Genomic DNA, 26,761 nt, shown 5'->3' on the forward strand with positions numbered 1-26,761 from the left:
CATGCAGTCGCAGTGGGGCCAGTGGAAATCATCCTTTTAGGATTTCAGCTCCAACATAAGCTCTGATTGAAGTTTTGATTAAGGTCAAAACCGCTATAATGTTGGTCTTTTTGTATGACTGTAGAAAATCCACATGAGTGTTTTGTCTGCAAATATTTCTGGTAGTACTTTCATGTACATGTTTTACTGTTCCTCCCTGATCTTCTGTGAAACAATGCTATTCTCCACAGCCCAGAAGAAAATGGGAATTGAGGTAGGATTGCTATTCCTTCCACAGGAACCCAGAAGAGGTCAGGAAAGTGAGATATTATCTGGGTCATTGATTACCCAAACTAATTCCATCCTGAACTTTGCACCTTTCTTGATAAAGTTAATTATTAATAACAGGTGACTGTTTTGTTTTTGACAAACTCACATTCTCTGTCTTCTGGCTGTGTAATCAGACCACTGATTTCGAGTTTATGAACCATCGTCTCAACAACTGTCATCTCAGCATACTTCTCAGGAATCTTGGTGTTTTTCTTTATATTTCACTTGTTTTCCAGTCTTTGTTCCAGCCTTTCTCTTAATAAACACATATTAATGCAATATTCCTGAATCTACAGTCCTGGAAAACTGGAAACTGAAATTTGATGAGTTACAGTGACATTGTCATGGGAACAGAGCAGGCTGTGAAACAAGACTGATTTCATTGTTGCCATAGCAGTGTCTTCCTGGTGTTACAAGAAATCCTGCTCCTTCTGCTTGGAAGAAGCTCGTTGGGTATAGGTTTTCAGCTGTCAGAACACAGAGCTTCCCAAGGGCCTTTGAAGATGAAGTCCATCTGAAGTATGGTCTGATTGTCTTTCAGCAAGCAGCAACCAGGCTCTCCCTCTCCTGCCTTAGACTCCAGTGTTTCTGAGTCAAATTAAGAGAGCAAATGCAGGCAGCCCTGAGTCACTCAAAACCCTTTCAGATCCAGGGGATTTCCCTGAATGTCCTTATCCAGAACAACCAGTATGTGACAAGTCTCCATGCTTTCACATACAGTTCCTCAGGCAGAGGATGGAAACCGAGGGATTTTCTGAAACTTGAATATTGAAAGCATATTGTTGGTGGGACAGCTTTTAAGAGGGCCAAATAGTACTCAATGTTTAATTCTCATGAGTTTATCTTGATGTGAAGTAACTGAGATGGGAGAACACTCTGGTGGTCTGTGACAGGAGTCTTATTTAGCAATTGCTGTGTGAGCAGAAACAGCCCTGTTGTGGAGGAAACAACCCACAACAGGGTTCTCAAAATGTCCTGGTGATGTGCCCTTGGAGAAGGGTTGTGAGGCTGCAGTGTGCAAAGGGAGTGCATCTGCTTGGGCTGGTGCTGCTCTCTCACAGGGCTGGATAAGCACTGCTAGCTTGCTCCCAGTGATCCTGGGAGCAGTTTGAAAGCCACAAGGAGCCCCAGCTTCACTTCCAGCTGTAGATTTTACATTTTCATAGCCACAGGCACTTTGTCCCTCCCACCTTGTGTTAAAAATGGGTAAGTTGGTTAGACCCTTTTGACACCATGCCTCAGCATAACTCAGAGATTCATGCCCCAAACTCTTTCTATGAAAGAAACATCTTTCTGTTTTTTTCTTTTGTCTTTCAGCCCAGCCCTGAGGTTTGTTCCCTCCTGGGCATGCAGTTCAGACTGAAGACATGCAAGGCTGGGCTGGGTGAAGACTCTGCAATGTCATAATGGAAGTGAATTCCCCCCTAGGGAGCTGCTGGCGGACAAGGTGTGTCTGCCAGACCACAGCACGGCCCATCACCATTTAGTCTGGCCCGTTAAGGAGAACTTTTAATAGATATATTTATCTTTGATCACCACTAGCATCCCCTGTTACTAGCACAGGCACAGTGAAATTAATCTGGAAGCAAGCAGCTCTATTACAAAGCACAATGAATCCAGGACCTGTTGTGCCTCTGGGCCATCAAAGCCTCTTCTGTTTCCAGCACATTATACCTTGTTCTCAGCCTGATCATAATTGGCTTATTAATTAATTAATACTTCAGAGACACTGTGAAGCTGCTAAACATCACATAAAACCAACAAATATTTATATCTTATTAAACATAAAATAGGATATTTTGTAAGTAGAATTAAATTCCTTTACTGCTCACAGTTTTAAGCTTAGCTGACAGCTAGTCTTACAATACATTTAAAAATGTGAACATTTAGGAAACATTATGCAAATAGACTAATGAGATCCATGCACACAGCAGCAGATCCTGTTCGTGTTCTTGGCAAGAGGTCACCAGAACCTTCCAAGTTGGGTGCACATTGGACACATTTGCAAAAAGAGCTTTACATTGTGATACCTTCCAGAGGATGGTTTTAATTACAGGAATTTATTCTGGCACATGGATCCAGTTTTGTTGTGCTGCTTATGTCAGGCACTGCCTGCAAGAGTACCTTGGTGAGAATCACTCTGGCACTGCTTGAGCTGCCTGTCCTTTGGTGGTGGTGCCCTGTGAGCCTGTTCAGCTTGCACCTCCTCAGTGGGGCCTCCCCAGAGCACTGCAGGAGGGCCAAGAAGAGATTGTACTACGTGCCTGCAGTCTGGTCCCACTGGAGGAGTATTTTATTGGTTGACACTTATTAATTTCATCTCATTAATTTGCATCAGATAGTAATTTCCTCTCTGCTTTCTTAAGAAGTATTGGGAATGTGATTATTCTCCTCTTGCGATGAATTTCTTCTTTCATTCATTATGGCATAATTATCTCTGTGGTGTTGAAGTATCTGGTGTACTAATAACTACTAATGATCCTGGGAGTTGATATGGGGTGTATGATTTGTCCTGGCCACTGGAAAAGATTAACACTTTGAGCTTGGCATCACGTGCACTGAAGTGCTGAAGTTTGTTATGGTATTTTGCAATATGAATTAAATAGTACAATGTTTAAAATAATCAACTTTCATGTTTATATGGTTATTCCTTTATGATTTCAATGGTCTTTAGGCTTGGAATTGAGATCTAGCCTGCCAGGGTTTAGGGAAGTCCCTAAAGACATGTGACCTTTGCAGCTCTGATCTGTGGTCTCGTGGATTTTGCAAAAGGTAGGTGATATTTGACAAGCACCAAAATCAGCAAGACTTAATTTCAACAGAAGGAGCATTATCCTAACATTTACAAGATGAAAGGTTTATTGACTAGATTAAGAATATTTATTAACTGTGCTGAGAATGACATAATTGAACAGCCCTGTTCACATTCTCCTAATGCCCTCAGGGTAATTAAAAGCACTCAGGCTGCTGCTGAGTTCTGTTTGCCTTGAATTAGCAGCCTCCTTTCTGGCTACACCTGTCACAGCAGTGCCCAAGTGTCTTCTTCAGAGAGAAGGAGCTGAGTAGGAAGCAGTGACATCCATCACACTCTGCCTCCCCAAAAACACCTGGGTATCTCTCTTGAGAAAAAGGTTGACAAGGAAGGAGAAGAAATGACAGGGTAGTTCACTGTAGAGATCCAGAACCACTCCAGACTGGGACATGGCAGGGAGAAGAGCAGCTCCTTTCCTTCTCTTGCCTCCTCCCATCCATGGTACAATAGCTTCTGTACATTATGTGTGAGGAGGTTGGGACACATTTTGTCCCTGAGCCAAGTTTATGCCTTGCAGTGTCTTGATGTTTAGGGCTAACACTGGCCCCTCTGCTCTGTGTGCTTGAGCTGAACTGCTGCAACAGCAGAATCCAAAAACTAAAAAAATACATGTTCTGTCAAGTAACTCCATTTACTTATGTATACGTTTTGACTTTCTACTCCTAAGAGTACATAACTGCTACTTGTTTTTAATGTGGATGAGAAAGTCACATTACACAATGACAGCGTCCAAAAGCTTAAGACAACTGTGAATCATTCAAGCCACAGTTTTTCTCCCTTCTGCTGCAAATTACATTAACAAATAGTAAATTATTTGCTGTCAGAACAGATAGAGACACCTCCCTTTCAGAGAGCCTTTGCATTTCTATCTCCAGTGCTGCACCTGAGAACATCCCTTCATTCACAGTGCAGCTTCCATCACTCATGACAGCATCACAGGGGAGACAGAACCTTTTCCCACCCAAAAGAAATGTGTCTCCAGGGAGTAAGTAACAAGATTCCTGTAGACCATACATACAAAAATGAACTTTACTTGTGCACAAGTTTTGGGCAGTTAAAGAAAGTTTCAAGACATACACAGTATCAGTAATCTTCTCCCCTGTATTCTTTTAAACCAGTCGATCTTAGAAATAATACTGGCTGAAAAACAACAGCTCAAAGGTCAGCCCTTTAAACCTCTCTCTCCAAGTGAGCTTCTTCAACTTCATTGGCACAGTGTCCATAAAACACCCTGATCAGGGAAACCTACCCAAGGCCTTTATGCCTTCTAGCACCCTAACTATTGCTCTTCTCAATGCCTTTGGGAGGCAAAAATAGATGTAACTCCTATGTTATGGGTGAGGAACTGAGGCTGGGAAAGAAAGCACATACCTGGATGGGAGCCATGTGTCTAAACTCCTTAAAAACCACTCGCAAACTGCTTGACAAGATTTTTGTGTAATCAGTCTATAGCAGAGCCAGGAAGTAGGAAGCAGGTCTTGGAAGGCCAGAGTTGTTGTCTAGTTGTTTGTTTGTGAAATTAAATTTCCAAGCTGTTCTAAACTCTTAACACAAATTACTGGTTTCAACTGTATAATGACAGATGCTGCAGATACAGATGCATCATTACTGCATCATACAGGCTGTGTCCACACTTCTTGCTGCCCTGCCCACCTCACCTCCCTCTGCCCCATTCCTCCTTTGCTGTGCAATTCCAGATACATTTCAACATGTTAGTTCATTATACAGGCTGGTGAGGAAAACAAGATGCAAGTGACACTCCTCTCTTGGTGCTGATGGTAACCTGAGCTTTGTTATGCTCCTCAGCGAGGTGGTGCAGCTTGGGAGGCTGCTGTGGATGGGAAAGTGACTGTAGCGAGACACCAGTAGTCAACAAGAAACAGGAAGTTACAGTTCTGTGCTAACAGCACAGAAACTGAACTCAGAGTTACCCAGGGAGGTTTCACATCACTCATTAAAAGTCAGGATGCAAGTTCATTGTTCATAGAACCATGTAGTTCATAGAAGCTGTGGTGGGAACATGGATCCTATTTTCTGTTTAATTGCAATTCATGCCCCAGTATCTCCCTTGGCCTTCAAGGAGCAATTCCTGCTTCATGCCAGAGTCAGCACACTTAAATGCAGCCTTGCTGTCTGCAGTCCCTTAGTAGAATGTTTATTTGTGCTCAACAGTTGCAGGATATCAACTGAACCACCAAGTTGTAAAGACTATCATTGCAAAACTGCCATTGCAAGAAGAAATACAGAAATTCTAGTTTAGCTGGGTGTCTGAGCTTTGGCAGTTATTGCAATTTAATTCATACAACTGGATCTCCTGAGATAATGATGAAGTTAATTGTCATTGCAAGTCCATTAGACAGAATGCCTTATCTTGATTTAAAAATTGCAATTGCAAAATGATGGACATGAGTACTCTAAGTACAAAGGTACACTGGCATCTCTGAGCAGTTTTTCAGCATGAGAGTGCTACTCATCCTACAGATACTGGAGATACAAAAATGTGATGTGCAGCCAACACACCTGTGCAGGTAAAAGCCCCAGCTTTTCACATGGACTTTGCCAAGATCAGTGAGAGGCAGAAATAAAAGTTGTCCTGGGCAACACTCCACAGACAGCACTCCAGCTTCCCAAGGAACCTCTCAAAATGCTGAATCTTGCCCTTGCTCAGTAAGCTCAGGAACAATGATTTTAGCAGTGAATTTGGAGGCAACATAAGTTGTGCCTGGCTCTAAGCAGCACGTGATCTTGACAAACAGGTCAGTGCACCTCAGAGCTGCCATCCCTTCACTCCCTCCACCACCTCTAATCACACCATGCCATCTTCAGGAATTGCAACTCTCAGTGTTGACCTCTAAGCCTTATGTCTTCCTAAAGATTAATAAAACATATCAGGAGTCAGGAATCCCCTTGCCTGGCTGGCGATGCTGTGCCGGGGGCACCTCAGGACAGGGTTGGTCCTCCTGGCTAGGGAGCAGCTTATCAGCTAACATATGGCTGTAGCTAGAAAATGTTGGCAGACAATTCTCTTTGGCAGCAACTAGGTTGGAAACCGAAAGTCAGACTTTGTTTGTAACATGTCTGTTACCGTTTTTGTCATGACTGTAAGTCATGTGATTTCCCAACAGAGCCATCTAATAGAGGCAGCATTTCTGATGATACGTGACTGCTACTCAGGACACAGTACCCAAATATGGAGGAGGGAGAAGACTGAGTTAGCATAGAAGTCTTTGATCTTTTATGATTTAAGAAAGTCACTGTGAATATGATATTTATTTGGAAGAAAGAAAACCTGATGGTCTGTGAGGTGAGCAGTAATCAGCCTTAGACTACCGCTAAAATAATGGCTTGATTTCCTTGTACTTGCATATTTTAGCTGCTCTACATTCTGTCATCCTTATGACAACAGTCATCACTCACTTTTATGCTAATACAGGCCACAAGCCCCATGGATATCTGAAAGCATAATTTTTATTATTGTGGTACCAAAATAACAGCAAAAGGTTTAAATGATGTTTTGTGGAGATTTACTCACCATTCAGATTCTCTGAACTAGTGACAGACTATTCTGGAGAGCTAGTGGAACTAAAATAGTTCCACTAAAACACATTGAAAGTGTTTTCTGCATAAAGACTGGAACTTAAATGAATTATTCATCTTACAAATTTGGTCCCTCACCGAAAATTTAATGCATTCTTCAACATTCACTAGAACAAAGAGAAAGACACTAAATCAGTGTGCCAGCTCTTGGACATTGAAGTTGTATCTGGACTGAACTACCACAAGCTTATGAGGACCACTCTGCCTCCAGGCACTACCATTAGTATTTCAAACATGAGGTTTCAGCCTTGGATGAAAATGCAAAGTTGAAATTAGATAAACTTTTCAGAGTGCCACACTGGAGTTTGCTTCAAAACCTCTCTCCAGAGGGCATTGAAAGGTTGGTAATATCAAATCTAACCCATTTCAAGAGCCCTGGAATTTTCATGAATTTTTTTAGAGTTTCAAACATACTTCAGTAAAAGTCCAGGAACATACTAGTTTAGAGTCCCAGTATTCAGAGGTGTCTCCCATTTTAAGGCCACTCATGTAGCATCCATAGCCCAGTGAGGTGAACACAGATGGCACGAAAATATCCTGTATACAGAAACACATTCCTCGCATTTCTATATGCAAACTCAGTAAGTAACCATCCATAACTGTTTCCCCTCTTATCCACAAGATGTATTTGTTTTGTCCTCTGTAGAGGAAGATCAGTCCTGCAGTATTTCCTTATTTATTCAGTAAAAAACATCCCATGTCTCTGTCGTGGGAGAAAAGGAAGTTATGAGGTGAGAAAGAAATGAAAAATAGTAATTTTGCAAATATTTCCCTCTGTGCTTTACTCTGCTGTTGAGGCCACAAGCAAGCCCAGCAGCAGCATTTCTCTGGTGATTTTTAGTTTCTGGACTACTAAACCAAGGCTGTTAAAGAGGAACGAGTGTGCCTTAGCTGGACTGAAATAAGGATCATTAGCAAGAGCTTCCATGAAAGAGCACTTGTGATCTGGCTGTGGTTCCAGCAGCTGCAAAAAGCACAAGCACTCCAGGTCTGTGTTGCTGCTCAGTCAGGAGGCAAGATGTCTCTGTCCACAGGAAAAATTCTGTCAGGAATGAGGGCCAACAGCAGAGGAGAAGGACATGAGTCTTTGGCAGTACTGCTCTCCAAGAAGAGACACAGTCACCATAAGGGAAATATTTAGCTGCTACAACATGCAGCACCTCCTTAGCTTCCTATCATTCCCTGCAACCTTCTGCCAGGAATGTGTGCTAATAGCCAAAAAAGAGGCTCACCACCTCTCCACCATGGATTGTGTCTATGAAGTATCAGCCACCCCATCCCAAAGCACTCAGGTGAAATGTTCATAACTGTCCCCCCAAGTGCTGGCCTGACTCACTGACCTCTTTGAAAAGGAGCAGAGGGGATTACAGTGCTTAGAGTGGCAGAGGTTAAACATTACCTGGCATCTGAATTCTGCTTTCTTGCAGGTAAGGCTGTATTTCAGCAGCAGGCAAGCAGTTTTTATCTCCTCAACCCAAAAATTACCGCAGGCTTATCAAGACTTGATACTTTTATAGTGTCAGTGATATCGAAATATAAATCACATGCCTGGTCTGCAATGCTACTGCTGCTGTCACTGTATCACATGCAGCAACAAACTGCCTGACAAAACTAATATGTAACAGGACAGTGAACTTTGTCTTCAGAAAGCATTACTGTGCCTAAAAGACAGGATGTTAGGACTCCCTCCACTAAACCTGCTCTTTGGTGCCTCAAGCTGTAAGGAATGCAGAGAGCATCTAGCCTTCCCCTCCCAGTGGCTTTTGCTGTGGACTGGGAACCCATGAAAACTTGGGACACTTCTAGGAATTATTATGAAATATTTCTAGTTTGTGTCAAGTTGTGTGGCTTTGTGTGACAGGCATTTACCATTAGGTAAACTACTTTAGGTAGGAAGGTATTTACTCCATTTCCTTATGTCAAACTTGTCAAAAACAGATGATAAAATTGCTTTGAGTCAAATAAATGTTTTTTTCAAGTTCAAATATTGTTTGGTTAAGTTTGTTGGTTTTTTTTTCTTTTTATTCTCAGCTATTATTCCTTTATTTTCTTAGTTATTTTTATGTTCAGGCTAGATTATTTTCAGACTCTACTCTGGTACAGGTATGTTGACTCAAAACAATTAATGATTTCTTTGGATTTGCTCTCTGCTTCCCAAGCTGATTTTTAAATCTAAAACCCAAATAAGTCTCTCCCAATTGATTACCAGCTTGCCTCTTTCCTGGCTTTTTATGGTAGCACATGAGTGCTTTAGCATAGAATGGTAGGAAAATGCAGTCTCCAGTAACAAAGTGCTTCTCAGCCCCACCCAGTAAAAACATGGGTTAGCTCCAAGAATGGAAAACAAGCTGTGAAGTGAACTCAAAAGGCACAGATCCTCTGCACATCTTACCAAAGAAGGAAGTGTTCCTCTTGGTCCAAAGCCCTTCTGACTGACTGTCTTGTTGTTTTATCCAGCTGGGGACCAAAATTGCAAAATGCAGTGGGGAGAAAGGCAGATTAACATCAGTGGGCTAAGAGAGTATGTGCAGGTAGAAGCTGCTTTTTTTGTTAGTAGGTAACACTTGCAGGAATGTGCAGTATTGTTGCATTTATGTGTGGCAAATACAGCATAGCAAAGTGAGTAAAATTCTTCGTTAAAGGTTAACAGATGAGGGATATGAGCTGATGATTGAATTGCATCTACAATTATGGAGACACCAGAGACTAAACCTCTGATGGTTCGACTTATGAGCATGCCACAGAATTTTTAAAAAAATTATTTTGAGGCCTAGCTGGCTCCACATCTTTTATTTCAGGCCTTAGGTCCTTGAGGTTAATAAGCTCTTCAATATTTGCTTCTTTTGGCACTGGTAAAACTGATGCCAGGAGGCAGCCAGCTGTGCAGAACCTGCCCTGGTAAAGAAAGCTCACCCCACAAGGGACAGCATGTCCTTGAAGGATCATAATTTGTAATTATTACATTCCATTCTCCAGTTTCATGGATATCCTGAAAAAATACCTCCTGCCCAAAAAAAAAAATCATTCCGCTTTGCAGGTCAACAATTTTTTACCCATAAAATGCAAATATCACTTGCTAAAAGCTAAGAGGGCACACTGGTTTCCTGGTAGCAGTGTGCTAGCAAGAGAGTGCTTCTTGTTCCCATCATGGGAAAAACACAACGGTGCTGGGAGCAGACACTTCCAGAAAGCTTTGGCTGTTTGCAACTCCTTTCAGCTCTGGAAGCCAAGTATTGCCAGAAGGGTTAAAACCTCCAAAAAGAAGCAAGACACTGAGTAGCAGTATCTGAAACTCCATGAGGAATCCTAGGGACACCTGTGCTCAGCAGCCTCTATTAGGAGTAAGTTCTACTTGGAGATCTGCCCAGGGGAATGCTGCTATTGCAATTAGCTACTTTTCTTCTGGAGCATCTCCCACCCTTAGGGACCCCAAAAATGCAGTTCAACAGAGGGACGCAGCAATGGGGTGTTTCAACCACAAATACTTTACCAATATTCAGCTGGCAGCCATTTCTACATGGGCAAGGGGACAGAGGAAACATCATTGTGGCTTTATGTTACTGCAGAAGATTTCATGCTTCTAGTTAATTTAGATGTAAGCAAGAGCTGGTTACTCCTAGAATAGGGGAGCAGCCCTTCCTCTTTTTAAGTCACTGAGTCTTTTAAGATCAAATTCAACTGTCCTGGACATGTGTTCACTGCAGTTTCTTTCAGAGTGAATCCTCGTTGCTGTCAAATGTTGGATTGCTATGGCCTCCCATATTTCCTTCTACTGTTACTGCCACAGAATCTGAGAAGAAGGTTTCATTCAGAGGTGGCCAGGCTGAGTCCTGCTCCAACACATGCTGCAGCCTCTTGTAGTGGCTATTTGAGTGGTACCGGAATGTCTTTTTCAGGAGCAGCCACAGGGGTCTGTTCTCAACGACTGCTTCCTGTAAAGGTAAAAGCAAAAAGAGGGTTTAAGAGGACCTGGACAGACATTTACTCTTCATCCAGAGTACAAACAGGGGGAAAACAGTGGACACCCAGATCTCCCACCTGCCCTGCTCTTCCATGTCCCTTAAACAGCCTTTTATTGACCACATTTCCTACCAGCTCCTCCAGAGTTCTCCACCAGAGAACTGTGACCAGTTCCTCCTGAGAGTCTTCAGGTTCTGAGCAGAAAACACCACAGATTGCCCATATTTTTCTAACCTGGGGCAGGGTTCCCACTCACCAGAGGGAAGAAAAGGTGGCTATGCCTTGCATTCCCTTATCATTCAGATGGAGTGCTTTAAGAAAAGGGAGCAAGGATGAGGTAGCAGCAATTACTCCTGTTTTACTAGATATTCCTAAATTGAGCTGAGGAGGAGGGAGAAAGAGCAAGACTTGACAATTTTATCTCTCTAGTAGTGCTGACCAGCACATTCAAGGATGCACACTCACCTCAACAAGGAAGGACACAGCCAGTGTGACTGCAAGCATTCCCACCATGGAGATTCGCCACACGGTAGGGGTGCAAACAAGCTGGGGGAAAAGCAGGAGAAGCTACTCAGCAATGAATCCACAGTAAACACTGGTGGGCACTTGTGCAATAGAACACAGAATCATTTAGTTTGGGAAAAATCTTAAAGGTCATTAAGCCAAACCATAAGCCTGGCACTTTTAAGTCCACTGCAGTGCCACAATTACACTTCTTTTAAATACTTCCAGGGATGATGGCTCATCCACTTCCCTGAGCAGTCTGTTCCAGTCTGTAATCTTTTCAGTTAAAGATTTTCCTTAATCTCTAGTCTAAACTTTCCTTGGCACAACCTGAGGCCATTTCCTCTCTCACTTGTTACATGGGAGAAAAAAAGTGACACCCACCTTGCTACAACCTCCTGTCAGGTAACTGTAGAATTGAGATCTCCCCTGTGCCTCCCTTTCCTGAGACTAAACAAACACAGCTCTCTCAGCCACTCCTTACATGACTTATGTTCCAGATCTTCAGCAGCTTCATGTCATAAAAAGCTAAACTCCCAAACTGGCTTACCCTGCTGATAAGCTAATACTGCTATTTGTCTTGAGGAATTACTGATAAAGATGCTTTTTAATCTATGATGCAGTCGAGAAACCCATCCTTTAAAACTGCAAGAGGAAATCTAACTGCCTTTTTACTAATATTTCTAATATTAAGAAGTAGTTCAAACTGAGTATTTCAGCCCCAAACCCAGTTCCAGTTTCCCAGAGATGGGACTGGCTTTCTTTCTCCTTTTGGAGATGCAGCTCAGATTCACAATTTGGATCTGCAGTTTCTCCAGGGCTAGGCTATTGCAGAGGTTTTTATTGCTACTCCCTCATTTTCTCTTCTCAGCGATTCCAGTGAATTCCCTCCAGACTTCTTGGGCTGGGAGTTTCGCAGTTCTCCCCAAATGCATTTTATCCCCTTGCAGCTGCAGTGCTGAAAAATGTCCTGTGCCACCACAGTCCACAACAGGACGATGACTTGCTTTAAAGTGCCATCTCGTGGCAGGTTCTCTAACTGGGTTTGCCTGCTGAGCCGGGCTCTGCAAATAGTTACAGGCAAGAGTGATAAGTGGACTGCTTGACATTTAAAATCAAGACCCGGACCCTTTGACTATATTTATTTTTACAAATTCATTAATCCCATATCTAAACCGACTTTCTAACTGACATGCAAACATACAGGACTGGAAGCTACATTTTGTTCAACATTTGTGACTCAAAGCCACTGTTCTGATTGCAAATGTACGGAAAAAATAGCTGTGTGGTGCTTTTCATGTTTTGTTCCTGTGACTCCTACAGCAAGACTGAGAGTGTCACAGTAGAGGAGGTTAACATCTCCCAGCCTCAACATACTAATTGTCAGCTCCACTGACAACCCTGTCCTTCAGCTGATGTAGATCTTATCCTGCTCGCACATTTCCTTTGGGATGGATTTGCACAAGACAAGTCCCAGCTTGCATTCTGCCAGATGACATAAGTCAAGCCTTATTGGTATTTATTAATCAAGGATCAAGACAGATCCTCTCTTGCCATGGCAGCCTCACTATTCTTTCCCTATAATTGTTCCTCCCAAAAACTGCTTTGGGAAACTGCAGGCTACCTAAAATTTAAACAGGGAGCCTGTTTAAAGCCCCCTGAAAAGACTGGGGACTGGAACTGAGAGCTGCTCCGAGCGCCAAGTGGCAGGTTTTGGCAAGAGGGCCTTTGTGCAGAGTAGCACAGCTTGAGAAACACAAGAACATGGTGCTTTATTTCAAACTCACAGAGCCCAGCCCTGTTCTGCTCCTGGCTTCAGAAGCCACCAATATACCACACATAAGCTTAGTGATGTTATCTTCTGTTGCTTGGACAATGTGCTGAAACAATCAAAATTACAAGTGCAGCTGTCACGCTGAATGCACAGATACACAGTTTGGAGACACTGTATTTCCAGAAGTTTCTGCAAACCCATCATCTAAAATCCACCTCTTTAAATATGATTTGTCTTTAGAGATGCCATATCTCGCTGCAAAAGTCTGTGCCTTTTGTTAAAACAATCCCTGTGTGCTTATAATGGACTGGCAGTAGGAAGAAAATCCCCTTTAGAACAATACTCACATCCATCTTGGAGTAGAGATCATCAATGTCAGCAAACATCAAGAAGAGGCAAATGCCCAGCTGCCCTATGAGCACCAGTATGAACACATCTGAAGGGATAAGAGCAAAGAAAGAAACCCACAGGTTTATGGCATTCTCAGCTGTTTGCCTTTACTGTAGAAGATTGTAATAATTTTCTGTGTTACACAGCCATCAAAAGAATCCATGAGATATAAAGGAATTTTCAGCAAGAGAAAAATGAATAGAGTAAAACCCCAGCTTTACTAAATCAAGTGGATATACGTGGGTGTGGGACAAGCATTGTAGCCACAGATTTAAAACACCAAATGGGTATTTTGAACAATTTATTTGACCTTCTATATCTGAGAAGCCTTATAGCTTTCCAGTGAGTCTCTCTCTGATCACAGTATATTGTGTGATTCAGAAAAATGGCCAGGATATAGTCTTGATCTTCTTAATATGGTTAGGAAGGCTGCCTTCAACTTCAGCGATGTCAAGACTTTGGTCTTGATCAGGATCTAAAGAGTCTAAGTAATGGAGAACCTATTGCCTTCTCTATCTATAGGTAAATGTTCCAATGATAAGTAAATTCATTTTCTCTTCAGCTGGCATGCACCAAACTTCATCCTCCACCCACTCATTTTTGTTTTGCCTTGTTTTGGGAGACTGATGACCGACTTTCCTGCTGTCTACAAGGAATGTCCCCTCCTCACTATTACTATACTGACACATCAAAGCCATGAAACCTGCTGCATTATTTTAACTCTTCAGTAAAAATAATAAAAAAGAGCTGAAGAGAGTTTTGTCTAAGAGCATGCTGCATTATTTGTCCCAAAGAGAAAAAGAACAGCTCTTCCATGACTCACTGCATCTTCTGGAATTGTCACAGACATATGTGCTCATATTCCCTCCACATGACAGTCTCTGTCCTGATTTTTTGGCTGACATAATTTTGGTCAAGTTTAATTTTCCCCTATTAAATGGACCTCCTTATATAAGTTGACTTATATATCATTTCTTCTCTCCCCATACTTACAGTTGGTGTAGATGGGTTGCCTGAAAGGCTTTCCTTTGGAAAACACTAGTGCTACAATGAGGCAATTGATGGTACTTAGCAGCCACACTGTGGTGTTTTCATAGCTCTTGAAACCATTGTCTGTTTGCTCATGGGCTCCATCTCTCATCCCATGGAGCCCCAGGCCGGAGGATGAATTCCTCTCATGGTTGTTCACTGACAAGCAGGCACTGAAAAAGAGTGTCACACTGCTCAGGGGAATGATCATTGTCCTGGGTATTTCCCCCAGCTTCCACTATTCACTATCAGGAATCCTCTCTCACAGCCATGATACAGGTTATTGGCAATGCCCACTATCTCACCACTGGTTGAGCTTGCTGAACTTGTTAGAGCTTGAGCTCAGACCTGGTCTCTCCTGCAATCAAATCCTTCTTTCTGTGCTCAGCAAAAGCATTCTCACCACATGAACTGTGTGTGGCAGGTCACTGGAGAGCTTAGGGACCTCAGACAGCACTGGTTAAAGAGTTTGCACCCTGTGGGCAGCACAGGGTCTGCTGCAGCTGCTCATCAGGCCTGCACCAGCTGATCAATAGTTTTACACAGAACTGCCCCAGTAGGTCAACCCTGTGGTATCCAGAGTCCCAGAGAGGGGTCCTACCTGTGTATATCGGTCTGGGAATACCAAGGCTGCTCCTGGACCACCACAAACCCGAAGATCTGCATGCTGAGGCTGAAGAGGATGTTAAGCACAACAGAGAGCAGCAATGGGGGTGAGATGAGCTGGCTTGGAGGCCTGTAGGGGACCAGCTTTGGATAGGCACGTGTGAAACTCACTGAAACATGCACAGATGAGTTTACTAGTGTGTCCAAAATACAAACAATGATGCTGTGTAATACTGACTGTATCAATGGCACTTTTGCAGTCTGTAATATTCGTAATAAAACGTACAAAGATTGTATCAAGTACAAAACACAGAATTGTTTTCTTACAAAATCATATTGACACAGAAGAGGTTAACTAATGTCATCTATCATGAGGTATTTTTGAAAAATAAAATGTTGGCTTTTTATTTTATTTGGCTACTGTCAGGCCCAAGATTATGATGATATACTCATGCTCTTCTCTTTCTGTCACTTGTCAGCTGTGGCTTGGGATTTTTTTGCTGCCCATGTTCTGTTCATCCAGGTTATTTGAGCTGGAGAAGGACAGCATTACTTGACACAACAGGTTTTCCTCTGTTCTTAGGCTTAACAAAATTATCCAGACTTTGAGTAAAAGAGTTATGCACAAAGCTTTGATGCAATTCCAGATAAACTACTTACAGCAATGTAGCTTTTGGCATGCAGTGTTGTTGTGGCTGACCTTTTAAGGCTTCATTTCATCAAAGTCTTTTCCTGTTTGTGTTCCAGCAAGGATAGAACATACCAGGATGTGGTTTTGCTATATGCTTTTCATGGCCCTGTCCTTGCCATTCCTGCTTCTAAAACTTTCCCTGCACTTATTCTGTCTCAATAAAATTGTCTTTCTGCCTCAGCACTGGTTTCCCCTCTTATTCTTGGCTTACAGCTCCCTGCTCTGTAGTGTCTGACATCTGTCATTTCTTTCTTCTCAATTTTCACTTTTCTTTCAGGGCTCTGGTTTACAAGCTTCAAATGTGAGCTGGACTCATAAAAGCTAATCCCTGCTTTTTCATTTGGGCATGGAGTCAGGTGTCTTCTTAATCTGCCTTGCTAAGTCAACCGGAAAGTGCCTGAATAGACTTTCCACTGCACTTGATGTGGGTTTACTCCTTGGTCCTAAAAACAGCAGCCCAATTAGCAACAACCTACACACTCAGCAAATGCACCACTAAGTACTTCCCATATTTAGGGCTTTTCTCAAACAAGACCCCTCTTCTACTAATCCAAACATCCTGTATTCTATATAGAGGAACTTTAGTCTGCAGAAAGCTTGGCCTCTCTTTTCTTCCTTTCTCTATCTACAATTATGTATCTCCAAGGAGGAGAAAAGTATTTGAGATCATTCCCTCATTAATACATAGGATGTCTAAGGGGCTTACTTGTCACACCAATTACGGTGGTAATAGCCAGATCTTGGAACAAAAATTGGTAATTCCCAAAGGAGTTTAGTTGCTGAAAAGAGGAAAACAAAGAAAAAAAAAATCACAAATCAGACATTTGCCATGGGCATGTTTATATTGTCTCCAGAAAGCTGTATTATATCCATGGAGCTCCTGCTCTGTTTGTTCTGAAGTGCTGCTCTGCTGTTTGTTCTGAGATGCTGCTCTGCAGATAAGGAGATCACATCTTTCACCACCCTGCCAATAGGTTCCTCACCATTGGGCCTGCGGTGAATACTCTCATTTTGCACACTGTTTGGACTAACTACACTTTCAGTTCACTCCAGGCAATAAAAGAGAAGAATATTTGAAGAGACTGCTTTCTCACTGCTGGGTTCTTCTGAACACAAAGCCCTCCTCTCCATCTGGGAAAAAGCCATGCAAAAGTGGTTTAAGGCACTCCAGGGGATTTGCTTACTGTCAAGTTAATTCATGCTTTAAATGCTGAATAAATTGTAACAGCATATGCTTACACCAGATTCTTCCTTTTCACAGACATATGCCCTCATCCGAAACACCATTCAGTATCTCAGCTTTCTTTCTGCCCAGCTTGGATCTCAAGCCCTCTGGCTGAAGTTAGTGGGAAGAATCTTGCCAGTTTTCTATTGGAGGGCCGTATGATCACACCACAGAATTTTGCAGCTCAGGTAAAGGTAAATATCCATCTCCCAGTCTCATGTAGTTTTTATGCCCTATTGCTCCTACAAGGAAATAGAAGCTTATCCACTTCCAGCCAATGTGTTCCCAATACATACCCAGTAAAGCAGGAGAACACCAAGGTACTGAATTATGCTGTACAGTGCCATGTACTTGAACATGCAGAAGGAAGTGACAAGAGCAGCACGGCCTTCCCTGTGTGAAGACATAAATAAAGTACAGCAATTAGGTGGTGGGTCTGTCCTGGTGCCAGTTCTCCCAAAAGACTGTTGAAAAACAAGGCATGTGTCACAAGCAGAGAGGCCTTTACCAGTATCTTGCTGGGAGGTGAAAGAAATAAAATCTGACCGAAATGAAAGTAAAATCTTCACTTGCAGAGATCTTGTTCAATAAAATGGGCTTGATTCCTGTCACCTGTATTCTGTAGACTACAATTTACCCCAGCAACTTTTTCTGCTGACATTAATAGTGTAGGTAGCAAACTCTGTATGAGGAAAAACTTACAAAGCCAAGCAGCTGCTCAGTGAGTTCAGAACTAACAAGTCTTCTCCTCCTACACTGAACATACAATATCCAGTCAGGATAATGCTCTCTCCCTGGCTGCTCAAATGCCCCAGTAAGGAAAAGCAGGATCCTGGCAAAATAGATGCCATATTTTACTGGCATAAGTTATCAGAGTTAGGACCAAAAATTCATTTACAGGTTGGCTGATGGACATTTGTTTCAGCTTTATGGAGTGTTGTTAATTTTGTTATTTCTTTTGCATTTAAAATACTTTTGATGACATAAAGCTCAACTGTAAATGTCTTCCTCTTGTGATAATTAATGTATCTTCAAGGAATTTCAGATAGGGACTAGGCAAAAGGCAATTTCAAGGTCAAAGACTTTTTTTCTCTAGATATGCATATTGTGACTTGATAGGAACACCCAAGCCTAATATTGAGAGGAGTGGGAACTTCCTTCTTTATGAAATAGGAAAGAAAACCCCATGCTTACCTGATTAGCTCTGGAACACAGGCTATGCTGGGCGTTCGGGATGTGAAAGGTGAAGCCACAGACGCCTCCTGCTCCGACAGGGATATCCCTGCATGTGCCACTTTCAAAGCCTGAAAGTCACATTCCTCCTCAGTGCTCACCAGGAAGGCACAGCATCTTACATGCCAGCCAAGCAGTGACCCCTTGTTACAGGATGTGCTCTGTGACAGCAGTCCCTCTTCACTCCCTGGGTGTGCTCCACCCTGAGGGTTCCTCCAGTGAGATGCCAAGTCCAAGGAAAGAATGGGGATGAGAGCATGGGAAAGTTCATTTTCCACAGACCCCACAGCCATCCACTACCTGCTGCAGAGGACACGTTTGGCTCTGCCTCCTTTTTTAGCACTTGTTTGTTCCCATGCTTTATGCAACTAGTCTGGGTTCTCTGCTTGCCCTCCCCAGGAGAATCTTCTGGTGGTTTTTGCAAGGAAAATGAACCAGTCTTTGAGATAACAAAACGCAAAAATCTCTGCCTAGGACAGCTCTTGCATTGTAAGGACCATACAGTGGGATGAGGTCTAAATCAATACTGCTGATAGCACAGCTGCTCTGTGAAGAAGTGGTAGATTCCCATCTTCAGCATGTGCTCAGTTTGGAATATTCTACTGGCATTGCATTATTTTCTCATTTTTAAAATATACTGTAAAAAAGTTCACTTACCCCACAGTCATTGGCTCCATCTCCACACATGCACACAAAGTAACTAAAAAATAAAGTGATAAGGCAAATGATGAATCAGACCCTGCTCCATGCGAGCCATTTATGCAAGTCATACAAGACTTTTGTTAAAAGCCTTTCTAGAAAGTTAAAGCCTGTCTGGCCAGACAGCAGTTGAGGTGCTCACAACTGCACACACCAGGCTGATAATCTGAAATGCTCAAATCTAAAGCTCACCTTGCTCTAGGACAAGGCCTGGGGCTAGCTAGGTGAAATAAGGGTGAGGGTCTTCAAAAACTTGGGAAAGAGCTGAGCAACAGGCAACAAGATGCTTGTGATTCAGAAATAGATCTACCTCTCTCTCTCTCTCTCTTTATATTTATTTATGTATGTATTTATTTATTTCTATCACTGTGACTGTGAACAATCCAGACTGCCCTGACACATTTTCTAACCCATCACATTGAGCCAGCAGTAGCACAGTAAAAAGACAGCAAGCTCAGAGAAGCTGCAGTGCTGGGAGAGATTCTTATAAATCCTGGGGAGACAAGTGTCAATCCTTCAGGCCCAGAGAGAAGATGAAGGTTGATATGAACAAACAAAATCCAGGACCAGGGAGGTATTTGATCTTTGGCAGGTTGACAAACCAGAATTGAGTTCTGTGTCTCTTTTTTAACAGATTTTTGGAATTTAATTGCCAACTTGCAGATGTCTGAGGGTTTCAGTTTTGTGCAGTTCCATGAAACTATGCTAGACAAAAACTAGCTCTTACTAGACTCTTTACAAGCCTGTGAATTCAACAAACACTTTCAAATTCATTAGGAACTTACTCCAGCTTTTGAAACTCTTCTACAAGACTGGATTTCTGACTAGGAGACATTCTAGCAAAAACTGTTCCATTCAGTAAGAGCTGTAAGGAGAAAAATAGGAAACTATTTTTTAAAAACTTTAAGTAAGTGATTTCAGTAATAATTTGAATTAAAATCACCAAATATCACATTTATAAACAACTGATTCTACACTCTGAAAGGAGGGAAAGGCTGATGATCAAAGATAAAGGGTATCTTAATCAATTATTTTGAAAAAGTAACAATGACAATGAGGACAAGAGGCCTGGTATGCCATTTGAGTTACCTGATGAACACAGATTGCCAGGCAGGGAATTATAAGAAGAGAATTTGTGAGAATTCATGATAGTCTGTCCATGGAACAGACAAGCTATGCTGAATTGCACCATGTGTAATATCACATTTTCTCCTGTTTTCCAAAACAGGTCAGAGTCAGTGCTGTGCCAGGAGTAGGGATTTGGGCACAAATGTTTCAAATCATGTCCTCACACCTTAAGGCATGCCTGCTTCTCTTATGTGCAGAGAAAAAATACAGGGATTTGCAGATCCTTCCCTATATAATAATACCAGAGATTCATCCATCCTATAAGTATTTCAGGGTTACAATTGTTCCCAAAGAGGTCCTGATACAGATCTCTTCAGCTAATTGTACCAGGACAATTCATATCTCCTGAATGGCAATGGTATTCCAGTTACATAATCCAGATCTTACCTTTGGAAGTAAGTGCCTGAAATGGTGTGCTACAATTTGGTAAGATTTTCCACTCATGGCAAAATGATACTGGCCTGATCCCAATGCCAGTCTGATTCCTGGCTCAGTCTGAGTGTCATCCTCCTACAAAAAGAGATGGAATGAGTGCTGTGCCCAGGCCCTCAAAAGCTACTCTGCATTTACACAGACACTACTACAAAGTAAAGGGCATACTGTGAAGAGGGTACTTTTGAAGGCTCTGGGAAACGTGGATTCACGGCCCATGGCCTTTGCTTGATTTGTAAAGGGGTTGAGGCATATAAGGCCAGTAATTTCAGTGTTAACTGGGTTTCATTGTATGAGTTCTATCAAATGGATTGCTGCATTTGGTAGAATTCATGCAACAGTGCCAGTCTGGTGGGCTGCACTGGAAGTGAGAGGGACTAAAGCCAGCAGATGTGCACCACATCTAAGGAAGTCTTTGTGCAGTGAAACACAAGGCAGAAGTTGCTCAGGCTGAGGAACCACTGCAGATATTCCCTGCCATCTGCCTGACTCTGTACTTCCCAGAGAGGGCTCAGCACCTTCAGACTAACTCTTCAGGGAGAAAGTAACTGGTCTTTTTCCCAGCTTCTCTCAGGAGATGCTTGATGAAATAAATTTCTTGGCCTGGCTTGCCTATGATTCACTGTGTACGTGCAATTTCTCAGCAGTGGGTCCGTGTTTTAGTTCTGCAGGTATGGGAAAGTGCTAACACTCTACCTGCTTGAACAGGGCTGGTTTGTTCAATGCAGCTCCACAGATTTTAAGTCCACATCTATACCATCAAATTTGTCTTGCAGGAAAAGCAAGCATTTAAACTGGCATCAGCTAAGCATGAGGGTTAGAGACAAATTTTTCTGATGTTTCTGCAAAGCTGGTCTCAAACCCAGCTAGGCAGTTAGCAAAAATGTGTTCACAGGATAAAATGCTAGGAAGTAAACTCTAGGGGAGCACATTTTTATAAAGATCTCCTCCCATAAACACTGTTCTAGCACATATTATGCTGGTGAATGGCAGTTCTCTGTTATACTACCATAACCCCACTCCTTGTTTAAAGCATTCCATCCTAGTTTGTTTTCCTGCTGCACAAAACCTGCTTCTGATATGCTCACCAGGCTTCTGTAGTCTTCAATTTTGTTTTCTTCTAGGGATTTCCAGGTTATAGATGCTGAAAAAGATCCAGGCACTTTGTTTGCTTCCACAAGAATCACTCTGTGTGTTGGAGCTATCATGCCAGCATTTTTGGCAACTGTTATAGCTGTCTGAATGTTGTCCCCTACAAAAATCAAAGGAAGTGTTATCTAAACATTTCTGCAGTGAGGAATTGTTTATTCATTAGCCTGAATTCTGAGTTTTCAAATATATCAAGAAGAATTACTAAAATTTCAGTGTCTGCGCATAAGTTTTTTATAAAGATTAAAACTTTTCAGATAAGGTTTGTCTCAATCAATAAACATATTTTCATTTGAAAAAGAAACATTTTGATCTGGACATGAAGTATTTTCATATTCAGCTCGAAGAAATCTGTATGGGGAATGTGCTCCTAGATTATTTGTTTTAAACAAAAACAGTAAGGGGTTCAATGCTCAGTTGCTGCTGGTATCCTTGATTCTCATTGATTGGCTTTGGTGTATGTGGGCTGAAAGGGGTGAGGCCCAAGTGTTTGGACAATGGAAAAACTTGGGGTTATTTTATCCAAACCCTGGTTTGGATTTGGATAGAATAGCCCTTCGAGAAGAAGAAAAAAGATAGGCAGGCACTGGTAGGCATGAGTTACAGATGTCAAAAGCAGACATGGCCTGGTGAAGTTGCCAGGGACAACATGGTTCACCTTATGTCATTTTTAAAACAGAGATGCTTCTTGGATTGAATATCCATGCCTTCCAACCAGTGGTGTTGACAACAGAAGACTTTTCACTTAAACATTGTTGGACTGCCTGTGTGGGCCAGTGACCACAAAAACAATCCACCTTTTTTAGGTACCTGTTACCATAACACTCCTGATGCGGGCAGCACTGAGCTCTTCCAGAACAGGCTTTGTGTCCCTCTTTAATCGATTCTCCATTATCAGCAGGCCCAGGAATGTCAGATCAGATTCTACCTCCTCCCTAACAGTTAAAAAAGAGACAGAAAGATTTAATTATTTATTTTCCCTTTATCACCATTGGATTTGGCGATAGCCAGTTATAACTATCAACTGTCCCACCTAACTCAAAAGAATTAAAATAATTTGTTTATTTTCTGCAGACCCAGGATGTCTGTCTTTTGCAGTGCTATTTCAATACCAGCAGTGCTAATTCAGTACCAGAACCCTGAATTTCCTGCAGGACTCCCAAACTGTGGTGGTCTGGTTTGAAAAGTCCCTGCACACTAGACCTTCTTATTTGAGGACTGTACAACAAAGAAACACACCTTAGTTAAAGTGTCTACTCCTCTTGACAGTAAGAGCAAATATCCTGTGGTAATTTGTTTTCCCCAATTTCCTCCAATTCTGTTTTCCCCTACGTTTTTCCTTTCACCTGTGCTATTGCTTTTTTACAGTTGCACATATGTAGTTGAGAACAGAACTGAGTGGACACCCCACCCCTGAGTCATGAACTAGAGGTCTCTCAGGGACACAGGTCGACTGAAGAATCTGAAAAGAAGAAAAGCTTTCAAGCATTCATTTTAGACACCAAGGAGATGCCAAACACTTGCATGGCAGTCAGAATAGCTGAGTTAGGTGGTGCCTGAATGGTCATTGCTTTCACAGCAGATCTGGTATATGACCAGCAGCTTTCTTCTTTCTCTTGGCAGCATAAACATCACACATGCTGTAACTGCATAGGCAACTGCAAAATCTGGACCATTTCACACACATTTGCTCGTTGGGTGGAAAGGTCTGTTATGACACCTGTGACAAGATTTATGTAACCACTTGCACTATACCTCAGTATCATCAGCCCTTTCAGCAAAGCAAAAAACCCTGTGAAAAAGAAAGTGAGCCTCACCTGGATTAGGACCTGTAGCTAGTAAAGACAGAGGTCAGCAGATGCTCAGTAACTGCAGATATTTCAGAAGTGGTGATTCTGGAGTATCACATACAAAAGCAAAAGGCTTTTGGAAAAAACTATATGGATTCAAGTGAGAAGTGCTTCTTTGTGAAGTACAGTTTTTACAAAACTAATACCCCAGGCATAACAGAAGAGTTTGCTAACTTCAATAGAAACTAAACAAGGCAAAAGCAAGAAAGCTAAATGAGTGAACTAACAGAACAGCAGAAGACAGTTTGCTCTGGGCTTTGTGGTTTTCAAAACCCTAACCCTAGGCAGAGCAGTAAAAGCAGCCTTGGGCCAAGGCTGGTTCCAAGGAGAAAGCTGTGGAGGAAGCCATGTCTTGGCAGTTCTGTGTTCCCCTTGGCATGCCTTTTCCTGCATTTGACTTAGCTGGAAATCACTACTGCAGGCCATCTACTTTCTTTGCTGAATTGAAGAGTGTGGAGGAGAAAAATTTTTTAAAATACTTCTCTTCAGTTGAAAGCATGGGTAAATCTGCAAGGAGACTAGTGTAAATGATGGAATGAAGAGGGGACATGTGCTAGTGTTCAGAGTGTTATAAGCTTATGCTTCCTATGTTAATCCAGAGTTTTGAAATCTAATAAATACACAAGGATTCTGTGCATGTGCCATAGGCGTGCCCTCTATCTTGTCCCAGGCCTATATGCAGATTTAAATCAGATTCCCACTGGCCTGAATCTAACAAAACTCTGAACTATGATTCTGCTCTTGGCAGGGGTGATGTGGTGATGGTGCTTTGTGGGGCACCCCTGGCCTATGGCTGAACGTGGCCAGGAGCTGTGTTTTTTATGGCTTACCTTGTTAGAGCAGCAGGCGGCTTCCCTGCCCGCAGAGATTTACAGGCCAGGCCGATGACCCGAAAGCCCTGGGCTGTGTAGAGCAGGAGCTTGCTTTCAAAGTTCGATGGGACTGGGCAAAAGAGGAAAACACAGTTTATCACAACATTGAACTGCTTTCTAATGAAAGGAAACCTTGTAGCATGGAAGGTTTATGTCCCAGACGACCTGTACACCTAGAGTCTACCGATAGGCCAAGCTTGTCAAAGAAAGGAGTTTTTGTTTAAAGAAAGGAAATTTTGTTCAATAAGAAAATCTTTGCCTCTCCTTTATCACTTTGAACTTCAGTCCTAAACTGCAAAGACTTACTGTCTTCCAGGGTGTCATGGAGGATCTCTGCTTCTCTAGATGCCCTCCCAAGATTTAGAGAAAAAAAAAACCACTTTTTTGAGGGAGGCAGACCTGTAAACAACTTTTCCAAATGTCTATTCTGACAGAGACTGTACATCTTGTATAGGAGTAGGTAGTTACTTTTATCTCTTATCTCTCTCAAAATCCTTCTTTGTTGAGAAGGGCTGTGTGAGAGATTAGCTATAGACTTGGAAGACAACAGAGACACTTTTCAGGCTTTAGTATAAAGCCTTAGACAGAAATCTCATTTTGGCCTTCCATTTCATTGTACCATCCAAAGTCACTTATACATATCTGTTTCTAGGATGCATTTATAAATGTTTGTTACCTGTTTCTGCTCTGCATAGCATGGCTACTGTTTCAGGAGCCCCTTTTGTGAAGGCCTGTGGGTCCCCACCAATTTCCTGGGCAATGACAGACATCCTTTGCAAGGCTGAGGAAAATGGGAACTGACGTAAGATGGTAATTCCTTCCACAGGGGCCTAGGAGAAAAGCAAGTGGATAACATACTCTAGCAAGGATTTTAAACCCAGACTGAAGGATTTTAGGCCATAGTAAGGAGCCAGCCACGTATAATGGGCTAATTTGTCACACTTAGAAATGACTGGTACATAAAGATGAGATTAAATTCGTGCAGAAATATTTAGCTTAAGCAGTAGGAAAAGTTCATTGACAATTTTAGCAGACTACAAATGTAACTTACTGAAAGGAATTTACTAGTCCTCTTTCTTTAATAAGACTCTGTTAGGTCTTACACTGGTCTTGAGAAGGGAGAATGGTTGTCAGAAAGTGTCCCACCAGTGTATGCCACCAGTAAGGGTCTGACATCAGCCAGCAGACTCCACTGCATTCCCCACTCAGCTGAGTTCAGACTGAGTCTTAAGCCATGAGGACAGGCACATCCCTGAGCTGGACAATATCTAATCCAGCATCCCCCTGTTTCTGGTGTGAGCAGCAAGCTCCCCCAGGCATCTGTAATCAGATAGAGCAAGGCAATCTCTCTGCAGGCAGTACAGGAAAGACAAAGTGGGGAAGAGCTCTCTTGGACAAGGACACCCAAGCTTTCATATACTGAAAGGTAATCCTTACACTGACAGTCTAACTTGATCGTGGATGTGAATCTGCAAGTAACCTACAGTGGTGGCTTGAAGTCCAGGTCTAACAACAGTGGCATGTGCGGATCCTTGACCTTCATTCTGGTGTCCGCTGGAATCATCTATCACCTGTGTATTGAAAGACAAAAATATTTCAGACTGAAACACCAGTACAGCTGAAAGGAACCTCAAGGATCCCTTTAGAGCTTTTCCTTGCTTCTAAACAAGGTATCTTATTAATTCCTGGGAGGGGTCTGTCTGATGTCAAACTAAACACTTCCAATAATGGAAAATCCACTGCCTCTCTTAGCAATCGAGTAGAAAGCCTCACCGAGTTCACTAAGACACTGCTGTACCCTTGCACAGCAAATAGACCATGTCCTCTCACGGACAATAAATCCTTTATTCATCACAACAGAATTAAATAAAGGAAAATCTTTAGATATAACATAGACTCAATGAGAAAATAATACACAAGAATTTGTATCAATGTAGAAAGCTCTGTTCTTGAAGTATTCCACAAATCATCTGGATTTTTTTATCATCACAACATGATTGTGAGGAATCAAAATATTTTTTCGTTTCAAAAGAAACTCAATTGTTCCTGTTTCACAGGAGTTATTTAATAGAATTCCTGAGTTTTTCATAACTTTGACAGGTGTCTGGCTAAACCTGAGATGGCAAGGTGATCTCCCCACTGTTTGCATAACAACAAATCACAGCTTTACCCAGTTAGTGGCCTCAAACATTTTCACATCCAGTGGGTCTCCTTGGATCTTGCCCTCCCAAACAATTAATGAATGACAAACTGCCAGTGCTTTGAATACTGGGCCCCAAGGCAGGCTGTGGTCTGCAGGGAAACTGTGAATATTCTGAAAGCTAAAGCAAAAGAGAGCATAAAAGTTACTCTTGGAGAACACCAAACAACATAAGACCAATAGAAAAAAATCCTAAATTGGGGGCAGTTAAAGTCCCATCCTGAGCCCAAACCACATGGATGTTCTGGGGACTTGTCCTCCCACATGAACTGCTTTTCATGCACCTGTAAAGGCTGTGATA

General features: G+C 42.2%; 1 protein-coding gene across 1 annotated transcript in view; it reads right to left on the bottom strand.

The window, feature by feature from the left end:
• Positions 1–10,428: 10,428 nt before the first annotated feature.
• Positions 10,429–26,761, bottom strand: part of ATP13A4 (ATPase 13A4) — a 36,733-nt gene continuing 20,400 nt past the window's right edge. Inside the window, exons 14-30 of the mRNA XM_030954431.1 lie at positions 26,431–26,581; positions 25,745–25,831; positions 24,937–25,090; positions 24,219–24,330; positions 22,349–22,473; positions 21,478–21,641; positions 20,345–20,467; positions 19,615–19,694; positions 18,788–18,830; positions 18,092–18,201; positions 17,194–17,290; positions 16,379–16,451; positions 14,977–15,151; positions 14,340–14,548; positions 13,304–13,392; positions 11,144–11,224; positions 10,429–10,650 (exon numbers count right to left, since the gene is read on the bottom strand). Of these exons, the coding sequence (XP_030810291.1) occupies positions 10,429–10,650; positions 11,144–11,224; positions 13,304–13,392; positions 14,340–14,548; positions 14,977–15,151; positions 16,379–16,451; positions 17,194–17,290; positions 18,092–18,201; positions 18,788–18,830; positions 19,615–19,694; positions 20,345–20,467; positions 21,478–21,641; positions 22,349–22,473; positions 24,219–24,330; positions 24,937–25,090; positions 25,745–25,831; positions 26,431–26,581 (2,095 nt within the window). The remainder of the gene's footprint in view (positions 10,651–11,143; positions 11,225–13,303; positions 13,393–14,339; positions 14,549–14,976; positions 15,152–16,378; positions 16,452–17,193; positions 17,291–18,091; positions 18,202–18,787; positions 18,831–19,614; positions 19,695–20,344; positions 20,468–21,477; positions 21,642–22,348; positions 22,474–24,218; positions 24,331–24,936; positions 25,091–25,744; positions 25,832–26,430; positions 26,582–26,761) is intronic.

This window comes from Camarhynchus parvulus, chromosome 9 (genome assembly GCF_901933205.1).
Source record: "Camarhynchus parvulus chromosome 9, STF_HiC, whole genome shotgun sequence".
NCBI classification, from domain to species: Eukaryota; Metazoa; Chordata; class Aves; order Passeriformes; family Thraupidae; genus Camarhynchus; species Camarhynchus parvulus.